The sequence below is a fragment of the Thalassophryne amazonica genome, chromosome 14 (genome assembly GCF_902500255.1).
Source record: "Thalassophryne amazonica chromosome 14, fThaAma1.1, whole genome shotgun sequence".
NCBI lineage: Eukaryota > Metazoa > Chordata > Actinopteri > Batrachoidiformes > Batrachoididae > Thalassophryne > Thalassophryne amazonica.
The window spans coordinates 91453017-91476694 of NC_047116.1; the positions used below are offsets into that span (position 1 = coordinate 91453017).

The following is a 23678-nucleotide window of genomic DNA, read 5'->3' on the forward strand; positions in this document are numbered from 1 at the left end:
GCTGGACAAAACAAGGCTGTGAACAAAGGCTGGAGAGTGTACTAAGACAACAATCTGGCGGTGAGCTGTAAGACTGTGAGGGCTTAAATAACAGGTGCTTGTGAAAAATGTGCATGTGCAGACTGATTAGGTAATAAGGTGCAGGTGTGCAGTGAAGATTCCAGAGAGGGGGCGTGGCTAGTAGACAAAGATCAACCACTGTGCAAGAGAGTGATGTAAGGAGCAAACATACTTGGGCTGGTGTAGGGAGTGTGAGTGAGATGAACAAACACACACAGAAACAAGGTGAGAGGACATGGGCAGGTGCAAAGAGCGTGAGTGAAAGGAAACAAGGCAGACAGAACCAAAGAGAAAGACAGACATGAGGCAGGTACAGAGAAGTGAACATGATTAACTGGAGTGAGGAATAGCAGGGAATGATGAACAGGCTAGACATGAGACAGAATAGAATATAACAGAACTGGGCAAGAAACGGAACAAATACTAAAGCAGAGCAACAAGGAAACAGAGACTACCTGATACAGATTGCAAAACCCAATGGGCCTCATGTATCAATGTTGCGCACTTGTGGTGTAATTACTGCGTAAACTTGAATACACCAAAGTCGCCGTGACATGTATCAAGCAGTGCGCACCTGCCCATTTCTGGCGTACGCCTGACGTGATCTTGATAAATGCGGCGGGTGGAAATGATCGTAATTATAATAAACACTCCCATAAATATTCAGACTCCGCTTCAGACACACCCTCATTTTACGACATGGAAGCTGGGAGACGGCCAATGAAGAATAACTCCACCAATCACGACGCGTGCCAATAGAGCATCAAAAGCGGCCATCGTATCAATTGTTTTGTAGTATATAATCAATAAAATGTTACAGTGGTCCCTCATTAATCGCTGGAGTTACGTTCTAAAAAATAGCCGTAATACGCGAAACCGCGACGTAGTCAGCGTTATTTTTTACAATTATATAGACGTTTCAAAGCTGTGTAAAACCCCTCACTACACAGTTTATACACTTCTCAATCAGGCATGAACATTTTCTCACTTTTCTCTTGTGTGTAAACACTCTCAAAGTTCAAACCTAGTAGGAAAATAATACCAAACTGTTTTCAGGCCCAAACATTTGTTTGAGAAATAAAAATTAGAACATTTTCTATAAATAATTATGATGGCATTTAGAACTAACGAATTAATTTTAACGATCAACGAACGAGGTCGGACACATAAGAAATTATTAATAGTGACTCACCAGTATTTCACAGATCGGGACTCTGCGTTCCTGGCGCTGCACCTTTTCCACTCACATCTCGCTGCAGCAGGTGTTGTTCCGTGTGACAAAACACAGTTATGAGTAGTTGTTGGGGCTCTTTTTCTCTTCTGGGCAACAAGATTCTTATAAACAGATACGCAGAACACAGAACAAAAAAAAAAAGGCATGCAAAATTGGACTAAATACTCCGCGAGACTCCGAGGCCACGGACAGTGTGAACGGCGTTATAGCGACGGGACACTGTATTCTCTTTTCACATGTCAATAATTCTTGACATGTGGATATTTGCTCGCTCAATTAATAAGACACGCCTAATCTGTTAGATTTCTTTATTTTTTAAATGTATTTCTGTATTTATTTTATTGTGATAACCGAATGGAGACGACAAAAACCTGGTTGCAGCATGGGTGAATTAAGGGAATGACGAAACTACAGTTGTTATTATCAATTTCATCGTCTAAAACGATCACACCACATGAAGTTAAGCTCAGCGCTGCTCTGGCTCCAGGCTCGAAGTCTGGAGAAAAAGGCAAGCAGCGCTGTCTTTGCAGTCAGCGCTGTGACCACGGATCGTGGCTCCATAACAATCCCGCAAAGGCGGGATTTGTATTGATTATTATGTAGTGTAATCAGGAAAGTGTTATTTATGTAACATATGCATTGATTTGTACGGCACTGTTTATCATGTTGATCATCTTCATTTTTATGTGGATTCCAGCGCTGGTTCATTTTGGTGTATAATTTACGCCACCTCTCGACCTGGTGTATATTTCAGAGCAGCGTACGCCAACGACCACAATGATAATGCCAAGTAGCTCAGCCATTTTGGCGTACACCCCATATACGCTCAAATATCGCCGTACGCAACATTGATACATGAGGCCCATTGTAACTGACAACACAAATTAAAAATACACAGATGATGAAACTAATGATCAGTAATGCAAACATAATCTGACAGAACAAAACTAGAACGGAACTGGATGATGGCAACAGAATAACAAGAAACAAAGTAACAAGAAAAACATAACCGAATAAATCCCAAAGAAAACAAATATTAATAAATCAAAGCCGAAGCAGACCAGAAGCAACAGAAAGGAGGAAAACAAGGGCTCAGCGCCCTGACCCTGCCAAATCCCTGACAGACACTACCTCTGACTTTAGGGGCATGACGTTTGGGGTTCTGCAGGGATCCGTTCTGGGTCTCCTGCTTTTTTCCCTGTATACGGCACCCCTTGGGAACATTTTGCGGCGTTTTGGGGTTGCTTTTTATTGCTATGCTGATGACACTCAGTTGTATATGCTGATAGCCGCTGGAAATCCTGTCCACATAAAATCTTTACAGGACTGTCTCGCAGCAGTGAGAAGCTGGATGTCTAGCAACTTTCTACTTTTGAACTCTGATAAGACTGAAATGATGGTCTTGGTCCAGCAAGACATCGGCATCAATTTGATCAGCTAGCGCTTAACTTAGGTTCATGTGTTATACATCATACTGACAAAGTGAGGAACCTTGGGGTAATTTTTGATCCTACGTTGTCCTTTGACCTCCACATAAGGGACATTACGAGGACTGCTTTCTTTCATCTAAGAAATATAGCCAAGATTCGTCCCATCCTGCCTATAGCTGATGCTGAGGACTCTGATTCATGCGTTTGTCTCTTCTAGATTGGACTATTGTAATGCTTTGTTTTCTGGTTTACCACAGTCCAGCATCAGGGGTCTCAACTGTTTCAAATGCTGCTGCCAGACTTCTGACGTGAAGCAGAAGGTTTGATCATATTACGCCGGTTCTGGAATCCCTTCACTGGCTTCCGGTCTCCTTGAGATCGGATTTTAAGGTGTTACTATTGGCCTATAAAATGTTCACGGACAGGCACCCCCCCTATCTGGACGGCCTGGTTGAGTCCTATGTGCCGGCAAGGGCTCTGCGTTCACAGGGTGCAGGACTATTGTGTGTCCCGAGGGTGAAGAAAAGGTCAGCGGGTTACAAAGCTTTTTATAACCGTGCCCCAGCTCTGTGTAATGATCTGCCTCCGCTAATACGACAGTTGGACTCTGTGGAGACTTTTAAAGCCAGGTTGAAGACACATCTGTTCTCCCTGTTTTATCATTAGTATTTTATATGATTGTGTGTCTTTTTTTATTCATTTATTTATTTTACTTCTTTTACCTTTTATGGTAATTTTTTTTTATTGTGTTTTAATCTTATTTCATTTTATTCTGCTTTTAAATGTTTGTGAAGTGCCTTGAGGCGATTACTCGTGATTTGGCACTATATAAATTAATAAATTATTATATTATTATTATTATTATAATTATGCACTGTAAGCCCATCTTGCTTGTTTCATTTCAGCTCCATTATGATGAAGTACAGAGGCAAAATGCAAAAATAAACTGTTACTGTCCAACTCCTTACTTGTTGGCTTTGACATATTTAATAAATTTTCCTCATGTTGTAGAAATTAGTTATCACTGTAGGTTTAAAGGGCATAATTTTAGAACGTTTAATATAATGGATTATGAACAGATACAAACTTAAGGGGGCACAAAGTCTTTTCACAGCACTGTAATAATTTATTTCATGAAACATTTGTTTGTTGTTGGAATAGGAATGTTTACTCATACATTCAATGATCTATTTCCTGTTGATGAAGAAATGAAATGTCAAATACCTTTATTTTTATTTAAAAGGTGCAGCGGTATTGTCAACAAGGATCCTTGTTTGTTGAAGTGAACTTTAAATTGTGAAAAGGGTCATAAAAACAGGTTTGCAAACATGCATTTATATAATCGTGATGTTTCAGGACTGCTTGTCCTTGACACAGACGTGCGCTCTATGAGTCCTTCTCACTCTGTAATTCAGCAGTAATAATTTTTACTGCATAAAAGGATGAGCTGAGTCGAAACAAACAATGAATTCTACCCTCATTTGGGTGAACATCGAGCTGCAATGGCAGACTCAAAGCCAGGCGTGATCTGAGACACAGGGCTCCAGTACCTGGTCCAACAGGCCGTAAGGTCCACTCACTGAAGAGGTCCTGCGCCTGAGACGGCCCAGGTTTTAATCTCCCAGAGTTGGTCTTCACATCAGCTTTCTTGCTGTTGTCCACTCCTGGGGTTCTGGTGCAGTAGTCCAGGAAGCCGTCTGTGGTCATCACTTCAGTGTAACCCTTCTCACAGCCACATACTCCGCTCTGCGCGGAGGAGGACACATCATTATTTACTGCACAGTCAATGCAAAAAACACAACTCTGCTACTACAGTGTAGTATCTGTACTGTGTAGATCAGTGGATCGATTACGTGAAATGTCCCAGATTCTCACTCTGCTGAGCACATATCACACTCAAACACTGGATTAACAAGGTCAGATTATACAACTTTTCAGAACGGTAATATAATCACCAGGGCCTCATTTATAACCAGTGCGTACACACAAAAACCCCTGCATGCCTCATCCCACGCATACAGTAGACTTGAATTTATAAAGAATGAATGTGTGGTGAGAATACACACCCTGATATGGTGAGTGGAAAAGAAAATAAGAGAATTTAACGTACAGAAAAGAAGCCATTATTACTCACCTTGTGTTTATAAGCATTACAATATTATTACTTCTCATGAACACACACCCACTTTACCACAACTTTACACAAACTGCATTGTCAATAATTCAGTATGTACAAACATTAACAGCTTTTACTGCTCATTGATATATTTATTTGTTTTGTTGATTGTGGGTTGCAGCTACACATTGCCTCCATTACTTTTCTCATTCAGTGGCTTTACTTTGCTTGTGATTTCAGAACCAAGACCCCCAAATGAAACATGTTTTTTTTATATTTGTTTTCCTCCATTTCCCAGATAACTGTCTCCATTTAACATTTGGTCAAATTGCACTTCTTCTGTGCTGCATTAAGCTTTGGTCCCACCGAATAATAAAGACATGAATAATGAGCCACGCACGGATTTGTTAGAAATTCCAGTGATTATTTGAATCACGAGCCACGTATATGAACATGGTGCAAAAATTAAGAAGCATTGCGAGTGAGTGCGATTGATTTTGCCAGCGCTCACAGCACTGCTCATCTGATCAAGATGTTAAGTCTATCATAAACATACTTTTACAGCGGCTCATAAGAAGGAATGAACATGCAACTGTTTTACCAAGCCATTACAATATAAACATTACCAATAATTACCTTTTAGACTGTTCCAAATACGTTCTCCACTTTATGCAACGCAGGAGAGAGACAGAGAGGATAAAAAGCTCCAGATGAAATGGTCCTCTTTGATTCCGGAAATGATTAGAGGTGTTTTCAACAGCCAAACTCTGACAGAAAATGATTAATCCACTAGGAAAGAATTATTTTATATACAGTGTCCAGCGCACAAAGCAGGTGGGATCGTCACGACGAAGTGTACGAGAGGGCGAAGCCAAAATAGCCTGTCCTGTCCTCATAGCTGCCAGGTGCTCTGATACTATGTAACAAATTTTTATTTTTGTTTTGTTCCTGGGTACACAGTACACAGCAAAATCACCAGTGTAAAACTAACACTGACAGTGTTAAATGAACACTGCCAGTGTACATATGGTCCTACTCTGGCCAGAGTGGGACCATATGTTCACTGTCAGTGTTCATTTAACACTGGTGATTTTACTGTGTATGTTTTCCTAACCTGTTATGCCTTAAATAAATAGAAAATAGCTGTTATTCCACAGAAACTTTGCTTCTGTGATCAGGACAATGATATTTTGAAATTTGTCTGTTTTCAAGAATATTCTTGATTTGCCTTCACTACTACTGAGTAGTCTTCTAGAATATTATTTATCTGCTAGAACGGTCCAGAATTTTCTTGAAGTTTCCAGAATTATCTAGAAATTTCAAGAAACTTTTAGAACTTTCTAGAATGTTAAAAAACTAAAATCAAAGTTTGTACTGAATGTAGTCATTTTTCCATAGACAGTTGAAATATAACACTGAGAAGCCAGGAACAAAAATTGTGTTACATAGTGTTATGGGCTTTTAACAGCCTCATCCTCACGACAAACAAGCTGCCCCAAGCTGTTGTCGCTAAATTTTGAACTTCTTGAAATTAGCGCCACGCTCAGAGGTAAACCTCGTTAACCAAATATTCTGCCTCTAAGAGCCTCTGAGAGCCACAATTCTCACACTTTGTTGAATAACTGGACTTGTACCAAAAAAAAAAAAACATGCTACGTGGCTCATTATTCATTGTTCATTATTCGGAGGGAGCAGGGCTTTAGTAATTACTGGTGAACTGTGTGAGGAAACAGGTCTAGGCTTTACACTGCCAGACACAGAGAGGTTTCATATGCAAATGTAGAAGGGAGAGTCAATATCCATTCATGGCTAAAGATGGGAGCAGACAGCAGGCACAAATGCACACTTTCAGGATGAAAGAATGCACTTTTTGTGGGTGTACACAGTTTTAGTGATGATTCCACACAGTTTATTAATGAGGTCCCAGGTGTCTTATAAAGAGATATTAAAGTTTATACCACAAACTAACCAACAGACAGTGACATGACACATTCTAAAAATAAGCCATTTTTAGCTCTTTAAGAAACAACATCCAATAGGAAATAATCCGTGGCACACAGAGGGTAGACAACATCAATGGGTATATCTCTCAGAGCCAAGGGGCAGATCAAATAATCAGCTACCAATTAATTGAGTCAGTTGAATGCATTTTAAGATAGGACACCCTTAGTTGATGTCTGGGCTCATGACGCCACTAAACGAAAAAAAAAAAACAACACAAACAAATAAACAATAATAAATAAACTGTATTCCCATGGCTACTGTGGAGCAATGCTAGGACTCCATCTTGGAGCCAATCCCAGTAGCCATAGGGCATGAGGCAGGGCACACCCCAGACAGGACGCCAGTCTGTTGCAGGGCCACATATAGACAAACAAACACATTCACACACACACACCTATGGACAATTTAAAGTTTCCAATGCACCTAACCTGCATATCTTTGGATGTGGGAGGAAGCCGGAGCACCCGGAGGGAACCCACACAAACATGGGGAGAACATGCAAACTCCACACAGAAAGGTCACAGGTGGGTATCAATCCCATGACCTTCTTGCTGTGAGGCAACGGTGCTAAGCACTAAGCCACTGTGCTGCCCAGCCTTATTCCAAAATGAAGTAAATTCATTTTTTCCCTCAAACTACGACTCACATCGCCCCATAATGACAACCTGAAAAAAGTTATTTTTTAAATTTTTGTAAATTTATTAAAAATAAAAAAGCTAATATCACATGTACATAAGTATTTGCTCAATACTTTGTTGCCTTTTGACAAACTCCAGGCAGGCTGCCATGTGCCTTTTACTAAGGAGTGGCTTCCGTCTGGCCACTCTACTTTACAGGCCTGATTGGTTTATTGCTGCAGAGATGGCTGTCCGTCTGGAAGGTTGTCCTCTCATCACAGAGGAATGCTGGAGCTCTGACAGAGTGACCATTGGGCTCTTGGTCACCTACCTGACTAAGGCCCTTCTCCTCCAATCACTCAGTTTAGACGGGCAGCCAGCTCTAGGAAGAGTCCTGGTGGATCTGAACTTCTTCCATTTACAGATGATGGAGATCACTGTGCTCAGTGGGACCTTCAAAGCAGCAGAAATGTTTCTGTTCCCTTCCACAGATTTGTGCCTCCAGACAATCCTATCTACTGACAGTTTCTTTGACTTCATGCTTGGTTTGTGCTCTGACATGCACTGTCAACTGTGGGACCTTATATGTAGACAGGTGTGTGTCTTTCCAAATCATGTCCAATCAACTGACTTTAGCTTAGCTGGACTCCAATTAAGCTGCAGACCATCTCAAGGATGATCAGAGGAAACAGGAGGCACTTGTGCTCAGTTTTGAGCTTCATGGCAAAGGCTGTGAACACTTATGTACATGTGATTTCTTTTAATAATAAAATTTAATAATAAAAATAAATGTGCAAAAATCTCAAAAGAACCTTTCACATTGTCAGTATGTGGTATTGTGTGTAGTCTTTTGAGGAACAAAAATGAATTTCATTCATTTTGGAATAAGGGTGTAACATAAAAGTAAAAGTGCTGTGAATACTTTCTGGATGCAGTGTATACAAGCAAATATTTTCCTTATACCAGGAGAGCATATACATGGTCAATGAAATAATTTGGAAATATTTAACATGAAATAGAAAAACGTGAATGTAAAATGTAGATTAAAGACAGATTTTGCATGCGACACTTTTTAAAAACAGAGAAAAATGTAGTATAACATTTTAAATGCCTTAAATGTGACAGGCATGTAATGATTTTTTTAATAATTAACAATTAATTCTGCAGTTTTATTTCTGTATTACATCAAAGTGTCAGCTGTGAATAAGGCATTTACCAGCAACAAATTTTAATTCTTTTTCAGTTTGACTTTAAAGATACTTTTGTATTGAAATGATGTTTCAAAATACAACTGATGTCCAGAAAGGTCCAGAAATTCATCACATACATCTTAATGTGCAATTACATGATGTGTCCTGTGCGGGGCAGTAAAGGTCAAGCTTAGAGACCTGTGTGTCTTGCAGACACTCAAACTGCATTCAAGATAATTTATGAGATGAACTTTTAATGGCTTATTCTTTACACATTCATCAGCATTCATTTTGACTTCCATCATGGCAGCAGCAGTGTTTGCATTGTGAATAAAGAAGGCACACCTCTGTGTCATCACTCGTAAGGTGCAGCGATCTTACCGGTGTGCAGTGTGAGAAGGGTTTGGTGCACGATGGATGGCAGTGTCTGACCGTGGTTGGCCTGTTCTGTGGGAAACACCCCCCTGCAGAAAGACACCGGTTCTTATTTCTGCTCCTTTACACATTGATCATTAAATTAATGTAATGTCACATCTGATTAATGAGCTTAGTCGCCTATCGGGGTCCCTGATCAATCTGTGAGCATTTTAATTTCAACATGGAAAATTGCATGCCAAAATATCAAAGAGTAATGCCGTGGGCTCCTGCCTTCTCTGCACAGGGAGGTTATTCCTTATTTGCCAGAAACACTCCTTTTTGATGATAAGATCACATTCAGCCACTATTTAAAAGCACAAGTAAAGCTTTCCTTTCCCCTGCAGTATCACCTCTGTGCCATTTCTCTATGCCTGCTTTCCATCCCGCAAACACAAACGGATGATTATGTTTATATGGATTAAAAGCCTCCCAGCTCAGTCTGGTTTATGGATTGCTTATGTTAAGAGGGAGAGCAGAAATCAATGGAGGCTGCACACAACAAGCAGATCAAATAAGGTATTAAATTTAACAAGAATGCAATACCACAATTATTCTTTTCTTTATGTGTGTGCTGCTCTGCCCATGTGTATGCAGGCAGCGGTGTGTGTGTGTGGGTGGCACAACGGTTCCTATCAAGTCTCAATGTAACGTATACATAACACCTTTGTGAGTTGACAGATTAGCAACAAACAACACATCTACTTCAGAAGCTGCAGCCTCACATATTTCAATTATCCTTCCAAACAACAGGCACAACAGATTTCTTTGTAAACGAACTCTGAAAGCTGGATCTTCCTAAGTGATGGCACCTGCAGAGGATATATGATGGATGATTCAGCTACTGTCATGGCAACGCTGACAGTTTCCAATTTCAGCAATCCAGTAAGTTCATATTTTAGGATGGAGCTATGTGAGCGCAGTTATTTATCAGGTTTTAAGTCGTATTTTACCAAGATCACTCTCGGCTTTTGGATTTATTGCTGTTTTATCAAGGTCAAGGTTCATTTAGTGTCATTCCAGCATGTAATACACAGAAGGAACAAAATTCTGTACTCAAGGCACAGTGAAGGCATGAAAGTACACTAAAAAAATGGCTCTTTGGATGAAAAATTGTATCTATTTATTATTATTACTATTATTACACTTGAAAACCACAGTCCATTTTGATAAACATTGAAGTTCCCCTTTAACAAATGATAATTAACACTGGTGATTTTGCTGTGAAGTTTTAACTGTACTACCACTCATGCACAAATATTTTAGTAAACTTGCCTTAAAACTATTGTATCTTTTTTTTAAACTAAAGGCTCATGCGAACATGCCACGCCCGATACACAAAATGCTTCTAAAAGCTCCCTCAGGATCACCACAGCAGGTGATTTGGCACAAGTTTTACACTGGATGCCCTTCGTGGTACAACGTCACGTTACATGGAAAATGGGCAGGGGTGGGGCTTGAACCCAGAACTTCCGCAGTGGAAAGCGCATCACTTGGCCAGCACCTCTGCCCATAAAATCCTTGGAATTCAAGAGACTTCCAGATAATCCTGCAGACTGCCACATGTGGGTAAATCAGCGCTCTTTCATGAGACGGGTGAATTACTAAAAATAACACCCTGAATTTTTTTTTTTTTTAAGAATAACAACCAACTCTGTAAGAAGAACAGAGAAGAAAGCCTACAATGGTTTACAGCTTCAAAAAGTGGTTGTTGTAGAAGAGGAGCAGGAGATTTTGTTGTAGTCATCCCAGTAAGCTCAGTATCTTCTGTAGCACAAACACAAGTCTGTACTCTGCAGTTGTTGTTACAAGACATCTTATGTGCAGGGTTAAGGCTGAGGTTGGAGAGATGGTGCTATGACATCATTGTTTCACAAAGACTGTGCATTGGTTGTACAACCCCAATTCCAGTGAAGTTGGGACGTTGTGTAAAAATGTAAATAAAAACAAAATACCCTGATTTGCAAATCCTCTTCAACTTATATTCAATTGAATACACCACAAAGACAAGATTAATGTTCAAACTGATAAACTTTATTGTTGTTGTGCAAATATTTGCTCATTTTGAAATGGATGTCTGCAACACGTTTCAAAAAAGCTGGGACAGTGGTATGTTTACCACTGTGTTACATCACCTTTCCTTCTAACAACACTCAATAAGCGTTTGGGAACTGAGGACACTAATTGTTGAAGCTTTGTAGGTGGAATTCTTTCCCATTCTTGCTTGATGTACGACTTCAGTTGTTCAACAGTGTTGCTCCAAAACCTGGATGTACCTTTCAGCATTGATGGTGCCATCACAGATGTGCAAGTTGCGCATGCCATGGGCACTAACACACCCCCATACCATCACAGATGCTGGCTTTTGAACTTTTCGCAAGCAACAATCCGGATGGTCTTTTGTCCAGAGGACACGACATCCAAGATTTCCAAAAACAATTTGAAACGTGGACTCATCAGACCACAGCACACTTTTCCACTTTGCGTCTGTCCATTTCAAATTAGCTCGGGCCCAGAGAAGGCGGCGGCGTTTCTGGATGTTGTTTATGTATGGCTTTCACTGTGCATAGATGTAGCGACGAACTGTGTGTTAACTGACAATGGTTTTCTGAAGTGTTCCTGAGCCCACGCAGTAAAATCCTTTACACAATGATGTCGGTTTTTAATGCAGTGCCGCCTGAGGGATCAAAGGTCACAGACATTCAATGTTGGTTTTTGGCCTTGTAGAAAGTTCTCTAGATTCTCTGAATTTTCTGATTATATTAGGGTCATAATTGGGGTCAGAGGCAGACATCTTCGGGTTATGTGCTGTTTTGGAATCTAGCTGTTCTTGTCTTAATCCTTGAAAGTCTCTTGTGAGATGGAAGATGTTTAAATCAGCAGCTGCCTGGGTGGGCATGGTCTCTTAAAATCTGAAGGCCTTTCTTTTCATTTTAGAAGCCATACGCAACACCTTAAAGAAACATTCCCAAACCAGGCACTTATTTCAGAGGTAAGGATGCTCTCTACTGCTGCTTGAAAAAGTGCACTAAGCCTTTTCTAGACTTACCCTATTTTTATGCAGTCTTAAAAATAAAAGTTTCTAATGAGGCTTCTTCAGAATAGTAATTATGACCCCATTTCCAGCTGAAAGTGATCATCACTCCTGAAATCTTGGAGCTGTCCACCTTGCACTTGAGTGCCATTGATGAACAAGTGTAAGTGTACTTCCTGGCTCCTACTGAAGACTGAACTCACAACTGTTGCATCATCAGTGAATAGAAACAGACTGACTGACTCAAAGTGAGAACTTTGGGTACAGTGGAAACAGGAGAGGATAAAAAACATACCCTTGCAGTGCCCCGGTGCAGACAGTTAAAGGTCTCGATAATCTATTGTTGAACATAACCACTTGCACCTTAAGGTCCCACAACACATGGATTGTTCAACTCCTATATGAAGGAGCTTGTTGTACAGTCTGGATGGGAGAATAGCATTAAAAGCTGAACTGTAATTGAAAAACACAAGCCTTGCAATGGTACCAGAGACCTCTAGGTTTTGGGAAATTGAGTATACAACCCCTGGCAAAAATTATGGAATCACCGGCCTCAGAGGATGTTCATTCAGTTGTTTAATTTTGTAGAAAAAAAGCAGATCACAGACATGACACAAAACTAAAGTCATTTCAAATGGCAACTTTCTGGCTTTAAGAAACACTATAAGAAATCAAGAAAAAAAGATTGTTGCAGTCAGTAACGGTTACTTTTTTAGACCAAGCAGAGGAAAAAAATATGGACTCACTCAATTCTGAGGAATAAATTATGGAATCACCCTGTAAATTTTCATCCCCAAAACTAACACCTGCATCAAATCACATCTGCTTGTTAGTCTGCATCTAAAAAGGAGTGATCACACCTTGGAGAGCTGTTGCACCAAGTGGACTGACATGAATCATGGCTCCAACACGAGAGATGTCAGTTGAAACAAAGGAGAGGATTATCAAACTCTTAAAAGAGGGTAATCATCACGCAATGTTGCAAAAGATGTTGGTTGTTCACAGTCAGCTGTGTCTAAACTCTGGACCAAATACAAACAACATGGGAAGGTTGTTAAAGGCAAACATACTGGTAGACCAAGGAAGACATCAAAGCGTCAAGACAGAAAACTTAAAGCAATATGTCTCAAAAATCGAAAATGCACAACAAAACAAATGAGGAACGAATGGGAGGAAACTGGAGTCAACGTCTGTGACCGAACTGTAAGAAACCGCCTAAAGGAAATGGGATTTACATACAGAAAAGCTAAACGAAAGCCATCATTAACACCTAAACAGAAAAAAACAAGGTTACAATGGGCTAAAGAAAAGCAGTCGTGAACTGTGGATGACTGGATGAAAGTCATATTCAGTGATGAATCTTGAATCTGCATTGGGCAAGGTGATGATGCTGGGACTTTTGTTTGGTGCCGTTCCAATGGGATTTATAAAGATGACTGCCTGAAGAGAACATGTAAATTTCCACAGTCATTGATGATATGGGGCTGCATGTCAGGTAAAGGCACTGGGGAGATGGCTGTCATTACATCATCAATAAATGCACAAGTTTATGTTGATATTTTGGACACTTTTCTGATGTTTAAGGATGATGAAATCATTTTTCAAGAAGATAATGCATCTTGCCATAGAGCAAAAACTGTGAAAACATTCCTTGCAAAAAGACACATAGGGTCAATTTCATGACATAGGGTTAATGTCAATGAGCAGATCTGATATGATGCAGGTGTTAGTTTTGGGGATGGAAATTTACAGGGTGATTCCATAATTTATTCCTCAGAATTGAGTGAGTCCATATTTTTTTCCTCTGCTTGGTCTAAAAAAGTAACCGCTACTGACTGCCACAATCTTTTTTTCTTGATTTCTTATAGCGTTTCTTAAAGCCAGAAAGTTGCCATTTGAAATGACTTTAGTTTTGTGTCATGTCTGTGATCTGCTTTTTTTCTACAAAATTAAACAACAGAATGAACATCCTCCGAGGCCGGTGATTCCATAATTTTTGCCAGGGGTTGTAGGTATAAATATTATGCACCATAAGTTTTGGAAAGGGGTTCTCCACAGAGATCAACTACTACTTTTGATTGCTGGCAAGGTAGCTTAATGAAAACAAACCAGGGTTAGTATTATAATAAGATAACATAAGATAAGATAATGATAATGAAAATGAGCACAACATTGACCCATGAATTTTATGCTGGTTTATAGATTTTTTTAACTAACAGAGCTCAGCGGGTTAGAGTCAGTGACGTTTTATCTGATGCTCTGATTTCTTCCACTGGTTCACCACAGGGTTGTGTCCTTTCACCTCTTTTATTTGTTCTATATACTAACATGTGTCAAAGTCAACATCAAGGATGACTTACTGTTAAATTTTCTGATGATTCTATCATTGTGTCACTTTTAAATTCAGATGACCATGGCCCTGTGGTGTCAGATTTTATCAGCTGATGTAAATCGTCCTTTTTAGATATCAACATGAACAAAACTAAAGAGATGTTAACTGATTTTAGGAAAAAGCAGGATGACATTTCTCCTGTAGTTATTAATGGACTGGCTGTGGAAGTTGTGCAGAACTATAAGTACCTTGGAACCTGTATAAACAGTGGATTAACCTTTGAGCACCAGATTGACCAGGTATGTAAGAAAGCTCACCATGCATGTGCATGCATTTTTACCGTAAACTCAGGCATTTTAATGTGGACAGTACTTTTATGAAGATGTATTATTCCTGTTTTATTGAATTTGTTCTTACTTTTTCTTTTATCTGCTGGTATGGGTTTTTAAATTTGAAAAACAAAAACCATCTGGATCGTATTATAAATGAGTGCAACAAGATTGCTGCCATCCTGCCATCTATATATAAAAACAGATTAATTAAGAAGGCGAGGTTGATCTTGGACGATTCCAGTCACCCCCTGTATGTTGTGTGGGCCGCTGAAGAGGAGGTACTGCTGGCCCACCAGCACCAGAGGGCGCCCTGCCTGGAGTGTGGGCTCCAGGCACCAGAGGGCGATGCCGCATCATGGGAGTAGCCTGGGTGACAGCTGTCACCCATCACCAGACACAGCTGTTCCACTCAGCACAGAGGTATATCAGGAGGACGGCGTCTCCACCTCAGTGCCGAGATATCGCCTAAGACTAAGGTAGTATTCTCTGCATTTATATATCGCATAACCAGCTAAACCTGTTAAACCTTTTCAGGACTGGTGACTACAGATAGCTTCATTGTTTGGATAAGTACTCACCTTCCTGCTGTTCTTTGACAAGAGGTGGAGGCGGCTTCTCCCCTCTCCGTTACTGGGTGCGGTCATCCACGCCTGTGTGTTGTTGCTCTCTCCTGCCAGCAGTACCGGATCCGACGAGCGGAGGCAGTGGCCACCTGGGAATTCGGGACTTGGCGGTTCCAGTATTTCCAGGGTTCGGTGGCAGAGGAGATCTGGGTGGTTCCGGTTCGACTGAGACGGACGTCTCCTACCTTCGAGCCTGCCCACACGACACCAGCGGATTCGACCCCAAATTGTGTTTGTTATATTAATTGTGCTTGTTTCACAGAAGTAAATCTTGTTATTTACCTTCTCCATTGTCCGTTCATTGCGCCCCCTGTTGTGGGTCCGTGTTCCTACACTTTCACAACAGGATATCTCGGCCAGCGTCATGGATCCCGAGGGGCGTCAACCGGCTGTTGAACGGCCAATGGAAGACCAAGGCGCGGCGGAGGCTTCGGGAGGGGTAATCGGTGAGTTGCAGCGGATCCTCACCGCTTTCACCTCTCGGATCGATTTAATGACCGAGCAGCACGTTCTCCTAAACCGCAGGGTGGAGGCTCTCGCCGCACAAGTGGAGGCACGCCCTTCGGGCGCCGCTGCGGCTCTCCCTCCCGAGGACCCTGCGCGCGAAAGTGACGTTCCACTGGTCGTTCAACGGTCCCTCCCTCCGTCCCCTGAAGCATACATAAGCCCTCCAGAACCGTACGGAGGCTGTGTGGAGACGTGCGCGGACTTTCTTATGCAGTGTTCGCTCGTCTTCGCTCAGCGTCCCGTGATGTACGCGACTGATGCTAGCAAAGTAGCTTATGTGATAAATCTGCTTCGCGGGGAGGCACGCGCTTGGGCTACAGCGCTCTGGGAGCAGAACTCACGGCTCCTTCATACATACGATGGGTTTGTACGGGAGCTCAGAACGGTGTTCGATCATCCCAACAGAGGAGAGTCCGCTTCAACCGCACTACTGTCCATACGACAGGGGCGTCGAAGCGCAGCTGCCTATGCAGTCGCCTTCTGCATCGCGGCGGCGAGATCCGGCTGGAATAGCACTGCCCTCCGCGCTGCCTTTGTAAACGGACTGTCTCTGGTCCTAAAAGAGCACCTGGTGGCTAAGGACGAACCGCGGGATTTAGATGGGCTCATCGATCTAGTCATACGACTCGACAACCGGTTAGAAGAACGCCGTCGGGAACGAGGCGAAGGGCGTGGCCAGGCACGCGTCGTCCCTCTCCCTTCCGGGTCCGATCGAGCTCCGCCCTCCCCACGCTCCTCTGTCTCTGCGCTCCGTGCGCCTATGGCTCCCCCTGCTGACGAAGCTATGGACACGAGCAGGGCAACATTTAGGGCACCTGGAGCACAAAGGAGGCGGGCCCACGGAGCTTGTTATGTTTGTGGCTCGAGTGAGCATCTCGCAAACGACTGCCCCGAGCGGTTAAACTCCAACGCCCGCCCCTAGAGACTGGGCCAGGGGTGGGCCAAAACATTCACGTGGGACACACCCACATTGCTACACGACTCCCAGTCACGATCCTTTATGAGGATTCAACCGTGAAGGCCCCAGCACTGGTGGACACGGGCTCTGAGGGGAATCTGCTTGACAGTAGATGGGCCAGGGAGATAGGGCTCCCTCTGGTGGCTCTTACCTCGCCTGTGCAGGTTCGGGCGCTAGATGGCTCCCTACTCCCACCAATCACACATAAGACACCTCCGGTAACTCTGGTGGTGTCAGGTAACCACCGGGAGGTGATCGAGTTCTTCGTGACTCAGGCCACCTCCCGTGTGGTTTTGGGGTTTCCATGGATGCTAAAGCACAATCCCCGGATCGATTGGCCGTCCGGGGTAGTGGTTCAGTGGAGCGAAACCTGCCATCGGGAGTGTCTAGGTTCCTCGGTTCCTCCCGGCTCCCAAGCTAAGGAGGAGGTCCGAGTCCCGCCCAATCTGAAGGCGGTGCCAGCGGAGTACCATGACCTCGCTGACGTGTTCAGCAAGGATCTGGCTCTCACGCTTCCTCCCCACCGCCCGTACGATTGTGCCATTGATTTGGTTCCAGGCAGTGAGTTTCCGTCCAGTAGGCTGTACAACCTCTCACGGCCGGAGCGTGAATCAATGGAGACCTACATCCGGGACTCATTAGCTGCCGGGTTGATCCGGAATTCCACCTCTCCAATGGGTGCTGGTTTCTTTTTTGTGGGTAAAAAGGATGGCGGGCTTCGTCCATGCATTGACTATAGGGGGTTGAACGAAATCACGGTTCGCAATCGATACCCGTTGCCCCTGTTGGATTCAGTGTTCACCCCCTTGCATGGAGCCAATATCTTCACCAAACTTGATCTTAGGAATGCGTATCATTTGGTTCGGATCCGGAAGGGAGACGAATGGAAGACGGCATTTAACACCCCGTTGGGTCATTTTGAGTACCTGGTCATGCCGTTCGGTCTCACTAACGCTCCCGCGACCTTCCAAGCGTTGGTAAACGATGTCCTGCGGGACTTCCTGCACCGGTTCGTCTTCGTGTATCTGGACGATATACTCATCTTTTCCCCGGATCCTGAGACTCATGTCCGGCATGTCCGTCAGGTTCTGCAGCGGTTGTTGGAGAACCGCCTGTTTGTGAAGGGCGAGAAGTGTGAGTTCCACCGCACTTCTTTGTCCTTCCTGGGGTTTATAATCGCCTCTAACTCCGTCGCCCCGGATCCGGCCAAGGTTGCGGCGGTGAGAGATTGGCCCCAACCTACAAGCCGTAGGAAGCTGCAACAGTTCCTCGGTTTTGCTAATTTCTACAGGAGGTTCATCAAGGGCTATAGTCAGGTAGTTAGCCCCCTGACAGCCCTGACCTCTCCAAAAGTTCCCTTCACCTGGTCGGATCGGTGCGAGGCCGCGTTCAAGGAGTTGAAACGGCGCTTCTCATCTGCACCAGTTCTGGTGCAGCCCGATCCTAGCCGCCAGTTAGTGGTTGAAGTGGATGCCTTGGACTCAGGGATAGGAGCGGTGCTCTCCCAGAGCGGGAAGACCGATAAGGTCCTTCACCCGTGTGCCTATTTTTCTCGCAGGTTGACCCCCGCTGAACGGAACTATGACGTCGGCAATCGGGAACTCCTTGCTGTGAAAGAGGCCCTCGAAGAGTGGAGACATCTGTTGGAGGGAACAGCCGTGCCATTCACGGTTTTCACTGACCATCGGAACCTGGAGTATATCAGGACCGCCAAGCGGCTGAACCCCAGGCAAGCCCGGTGGTCACTGTTCTTTGGCCGTTTTGACTTCCGGATTACCTACCGTCCCGGGACCAAGAATCAGAGATCGGATGCATTGTCCCGGGTGCACGAAGATGAGGTCAAAACGGAACCGTCGGATCCCCCGGATCCCATCATCCCGGAGTCCGCTATCGTGGCCGCCCTCACCTGGGACGTGGAGAAGACCGTCCGGGAGGCCCTGACCCGTGTCCCGGACCCCGGAAACGGACCAAAAAACAGACTATACGTCCCACCAGAGGCTAGGGCTGCAGTCCTGGACTTCTGTCACGGTTCTAAGCTCTCCTGTCACCCAGGGGTGCGAAGGACCGTGGCAGTCGTCCGGCAACGCTTCTGGTGGGCATCCCTGGAGGCCGACATCCGGGACTACGTCCAGGCCTGTACCACCTGCGCCAGGGGCAAGGCCGACCACAGGAAGACCTCAGGGCAGCTACAGCCACTGCCCGTGCCTCATCGCCCCTGGTCCCACATCGGCCTGGACTTCGTCACGGGTCTCCCGCCGTCCCAGGGAAACACCGTCATCTTCACGATAGTGGACCGTTTCTCCAAGGCGGCCCACTTCGTGGCCCTCCCGAAGCTCCCTACGGCCCAGGAGACAGCGGACCTCCTGGTCCACCACGTCGTCCGTCTGCATGGCATACCATCAGACATTGTCTCCGATCGCGGTCCCCAGTTCACCTCACACGTCTGGAGGAGCTTCTGCCGGGAACTGGGGGCCACGGTCAGCCTCTCGTCTGGGTACCACCCCCAGACCAACGGGCAGGCAGAGCGGGCGAATCAAGAACTGGAGCAGACACTTCGCTGTGTGACAGCCGCGCACCCGACGGCCTGGAGTACCCACCTGGCCTGGATCGAGTACGCCCACAACAGCCAAGTGTCATCAGCCACCGGCCTCTCCCCGTTTGAGGTGTGCTTGGGGTATCAGCCCCCCTTGTTTCCGGTGGTTGAGGGAGAGGTCGGTGTGCCCTCGGTCCAGGCCCACCTACGGAAGTGCCATCGGGTGTGGCGTGCCGCCCGCTCTGCCTTGTTGCAGGCCCGGACGAGGGCGAAGAAACATGCAGACCGGCGGCGAGCCCCGGCCCCCAAGTATCATCCTGGGCAGGAGGTCTGGTTGTCCACCAAGGACATTCCTCTACAGGTCGACTCACCAAAACTCCAGGAACGGTACATCGGACCGTATAAGATCCTCAAGGTCGTCAACCCCGCCGCAGTGAGGCTCCAGCTTCCGGCCTCACTGCGGATACATCCAGTTTTTCATGTTTCCCGGATTAAGCCCCTTCACACCTCACCCCTCTGCACCCCGGGTCCGGCGCCGCCTCCTGCCCGGATCATTGATGGAGCGCCGGCTTGGACTGTCCGCCGGCTCCTTGATGTCCGTCGGATGGGCCGGGGTTTTCAGTATCTGGTGGACTGGGAGGGGTACGGACCCGAGGAGCGCTCCTGGGTGAAGAAGGGTTTCATCCTGGACCCGGCCCTCCTGGCCGACTTCTACCGTCGCCATCCGGACAAGCCCGGTCGTGCGCCAGGAGGCGCCCGTTGAGGGGGGGGTCCTGTTGTGTGGGCCGCTGAAGAGGAGGTACTGCTGGCCCACCACCACCAGAGGGCGCCCTGCCTGGAGTGCGGGCTCCAGGCACCAGAGGGCGCTGCCGCATCATGGGAGTAGCCTGGGTGACAGCTGTCACCCATCACCAGACACAGCTGTTCCACTCAGCACAGAGGTATATCAGGAGGACGGCGTCTCCACCTCAGTGCCGAGATATCGCCTAAGACTAAGGTAGTATTCTCTGCATTTATATATCGCATAACCAGCTAAACCTGTAAACCTTTTCAGGACTGGTGACTACAGATAGCTTCATTGTTTGGATAAGTACTCACCTTCCTGCTGTTCTTTGACAAGAGGTGGAGGCGGCTTCTCCCCTCTCCGTTACTGGGTGCGGTCATCCACGCCTGTGTGTTGTTGCTCTCTCCTGCCAGCAGTACCGGATCCGACGAGCGGAGGCAGTGGCCACCTGGGAATTCGGGACTTGGCGGTTCCAGTATTTCCAGGGTTCGGTGGCAGAGGAGATCTGGGTGGTTCCGGTTCGACTGAGACGGACGTCTCCTACCTTCGAGCCTGCCCACACGACACCAGCGGATTCGACCCCAAATTGTGTTTGTTATATTAATTGTGCTTGTTTCACAGAAGTAAATCTTGTTATTTACCTTCTCCATTGTCCGTTCATTGCGCCCCCTGTTGTGGGTCCGTGTTCCTACACTTTCACAACACTGTACCCTGAGTTCACAATGCTTCCATCTGGTCATAGATTTATGTCTAAGAAATGTAAGACCAATAGGTACAAGAACTCTTTTATTCCCACTGTTATTAGATTTTTAAACACTATCACATGAGTGGTTTTTAACTAGGTTTTCTTACTATTGAGTTATTATGTTTACTGTGTGGTGAGTTTTCATGGTGAGTTTTTATGCCATATTTAAGATCATGTTATGTTTATGTATGTCCGAATGTGTTCTACTGCTGGCTGCACAACAAATTGCCCCTGGGGGGGGCTAATAAAGTCTACTTGATACTTGATACTTGAAGATAAGACTTTACTGATCTCACAGTGGAAAAATTCACAATGAGATCATATGAGATCATGCTAACTCTGGATAACATTATCCTTGGATACAGATAACTGTGATTCACACTCTCTATAAATAATGTTAACTGATGGTCTGCCATTAATCAAATACACCATGTCAAATTAAGAACTGTATATTCTAGAGCATAAGCCACACTGAGTATAAGTCACCCCATTACCCTGTATTATCAGTTCTTCAATTTGGGATCTTTGTGTATTGTTGTAGTGTACTTTTACTATCAAATTTATACTTTTATTATTATTATAACACTTTATTTTGTTTAGTGTTTTGACTCCTGGGAACATCCAAGATAAATAGTTAATATAATTATTATTAATAATGAATGTGATTTTTCATTGCAGGACCTCCCAAACTAGTTTAAAAAAAAGGGAAAACAACCCCCCCCCCCCCACCCCCCTAAAAAACACACAACTTCTACTCCGGGAAATACAGTAACTGGCCTGTAAGGGCAATGGACACCATTGAAAGTTGATTTTTGGCAGTCATGCCCATCTTATTTTCACCAATAGTTAACATTACCACACATTTGAGCAGCTTTTGTCACCATCTAGCGGGCAATGTGAGTATTTCAGGGCATCTGGTACATTTTCTACTTGAAACCCAAAATTGATTAAAAAAGTCATTTATAAATGTCAGAAATGCATGATTTTTCAGCATGCAGAGCTTTGACCTCCCAGTATTAATGTATAAAAAATTGATTTTGAGAGTTTTATGGTTCTTGAGTTTTAAGATAAAAACGTTTGGGATTTGGACAGAATTTCTCAAACACAATTTACAGCTGTGAACAATATATAGCATAAATACCTAATCCTCTAAATCTGATGAATTCTGATAAATTTTCATCACTGAATTGTCTTAAAGTTGGTTTCTCACAACTTGAACACATTAGCGTTGTTAGTGGTGAAGCATCATGGGTATGAAGTAAAACTCTTAGGGAAAGAATGACTGGAATGTCCTTGAAAACGACCCCCAAAAGCCTGCACGCAGCAACAACGGTATCGACATCCCTTTGTTTTCTTTTACTGTTCAACATCACAAGGACGTGGTTCATGTGACTGACATGATCTTTTAAACTATAGTGGAGAGAAGCCAGCATGGTGAGTTTGCCTCTCTGCTAATTTAATGAATGCTGTATTGTATATTATGCTTATTTTATCCCTCCACTTTAAGCCACTGTATTAGCCGCTGTGTTGGCCCGACAGCTGAATACCATCTTTTGCTTGTGTATTTACGTTGTGGGTCTGCATTTGTTTCCATTAAACATTTGTCCAGGAAATACTGCAGCAGGTCACCTGTCACGTTGACACCGTCTGCGCGTTGACACCACACTGCTCTTTCGTTGTTGCTCCATGCCCCCGTCCTCCATTGGTAACTGTGGCATTTCCCTCCTGCAGCAGTGGCAGAGACACAGACTCAGGTCATGAGCAGTGTTTGGTGGATTCAGGCTCCATGAACATGAACCACACACTGATTTTGTCTCACATTCCTAGGATAAGACATGCCGCAATGTAATGAAACTATGAGGTCTGTTAGAAAGTATCCGACCTTATTATTTTTTTCAAAAACCATATGGATTTGAATCACGTGTGATTACATAAGACATGCTTGAACCCTCGTGGGCATGCAAGAGTTTTTTCACGCCTGTCGGTTACATCATTCGCCTGTGGGCAGTCTTTGAGTGAGGAGTGGCCCACCCTCTCGTCGATTTTTTCATTGTTTAGGAATGGCTCAGAGACTGCTGCTTTGTTTGATCAAAATTTTTTCAAAAACTGTAAGGCACAACTGAGTGGACACCATTCGATAAATTCAGCTGGTTTTCAGTAAAAATTTTAACGGCTGATGAGAGATTTTGGTCTGTTAGTGTCGCTTTAAGGACGGCCCACGGCGCCTGACGGCGATCTGTGCTCCGAGGCGTCGTCGTCTCGCTGTTTCAAGCTGAAAACTTCCACATTTCAGGCTCTGTTCACCCAGGTCGTCGTCAGAGAACAGACAAGTTTCAGAAGAGTTTATGCGGACATTCCACTGTTAAAGGAGATTTTGTAATGAAAGAACGTGCGGGCAGATTCGCATGTCGGGCCGGACCCGACCGCGGGGGGTCGCGACAGGAAAAACATCTCCATTGGAAACCTTAACAGACAAGTTGGAACATGCCCAGCTGTTAAACAATTTCTCAGATACTCACTTGTTGAAAGCCATCAAAAGCCGCCTGAATTTTACAAATGGTTTTCAACACGGAGGTGTTTTTCCTGTCGCGGCGCAGACGGATTTGCGTCGTCATCACGGAACCGACTCTGCGAATTTGCCCGCACGTTCTTTCATTACAAAATCTCCTTTAACAGTGGAATGTCCGCATAAACTCCTCATGCCGACTTCTTCTGAAACTTCTCTGTTCTCTGACGACGTCCTGGGTGAACAGAGCCTTAAATTA

At 44.4% G+C, this 23678-nt stretch overlaps 1 protein-coding gene across 1 annotated transcript in view; it reads right to left on the reverse strand.

Annotated features, from left to right (window-relative positions):
• Positions 1–4201: 4201 nt before the first annotated feature.
• Positions 4202–23678, reverse strand: part of thsd7ba (thrombospondin, type I, domain containing 7Ba) — a 553518-nt gene continuing 534041 nt past the window's right edge. Inside the window, exons 25-28 of the mRNA XM_034186086.1 lie at positions 22543–22638; positions 9033–9115; positions 4275–4470; positions 4202–4221 (exon numbers count right to left, since the gene is read on the reverse strand). Coding sequence (XP_034041977.1) covers positions 4202–4221; positions 4275–4470; positions 9033–9115; positions 22543–22638 — 395 coding nt within the window. The remainder of the gene's footprint in view (positions 4222–4274; positions 4471–9032; positions 9116–22542; positions 22639–23678) is intronic.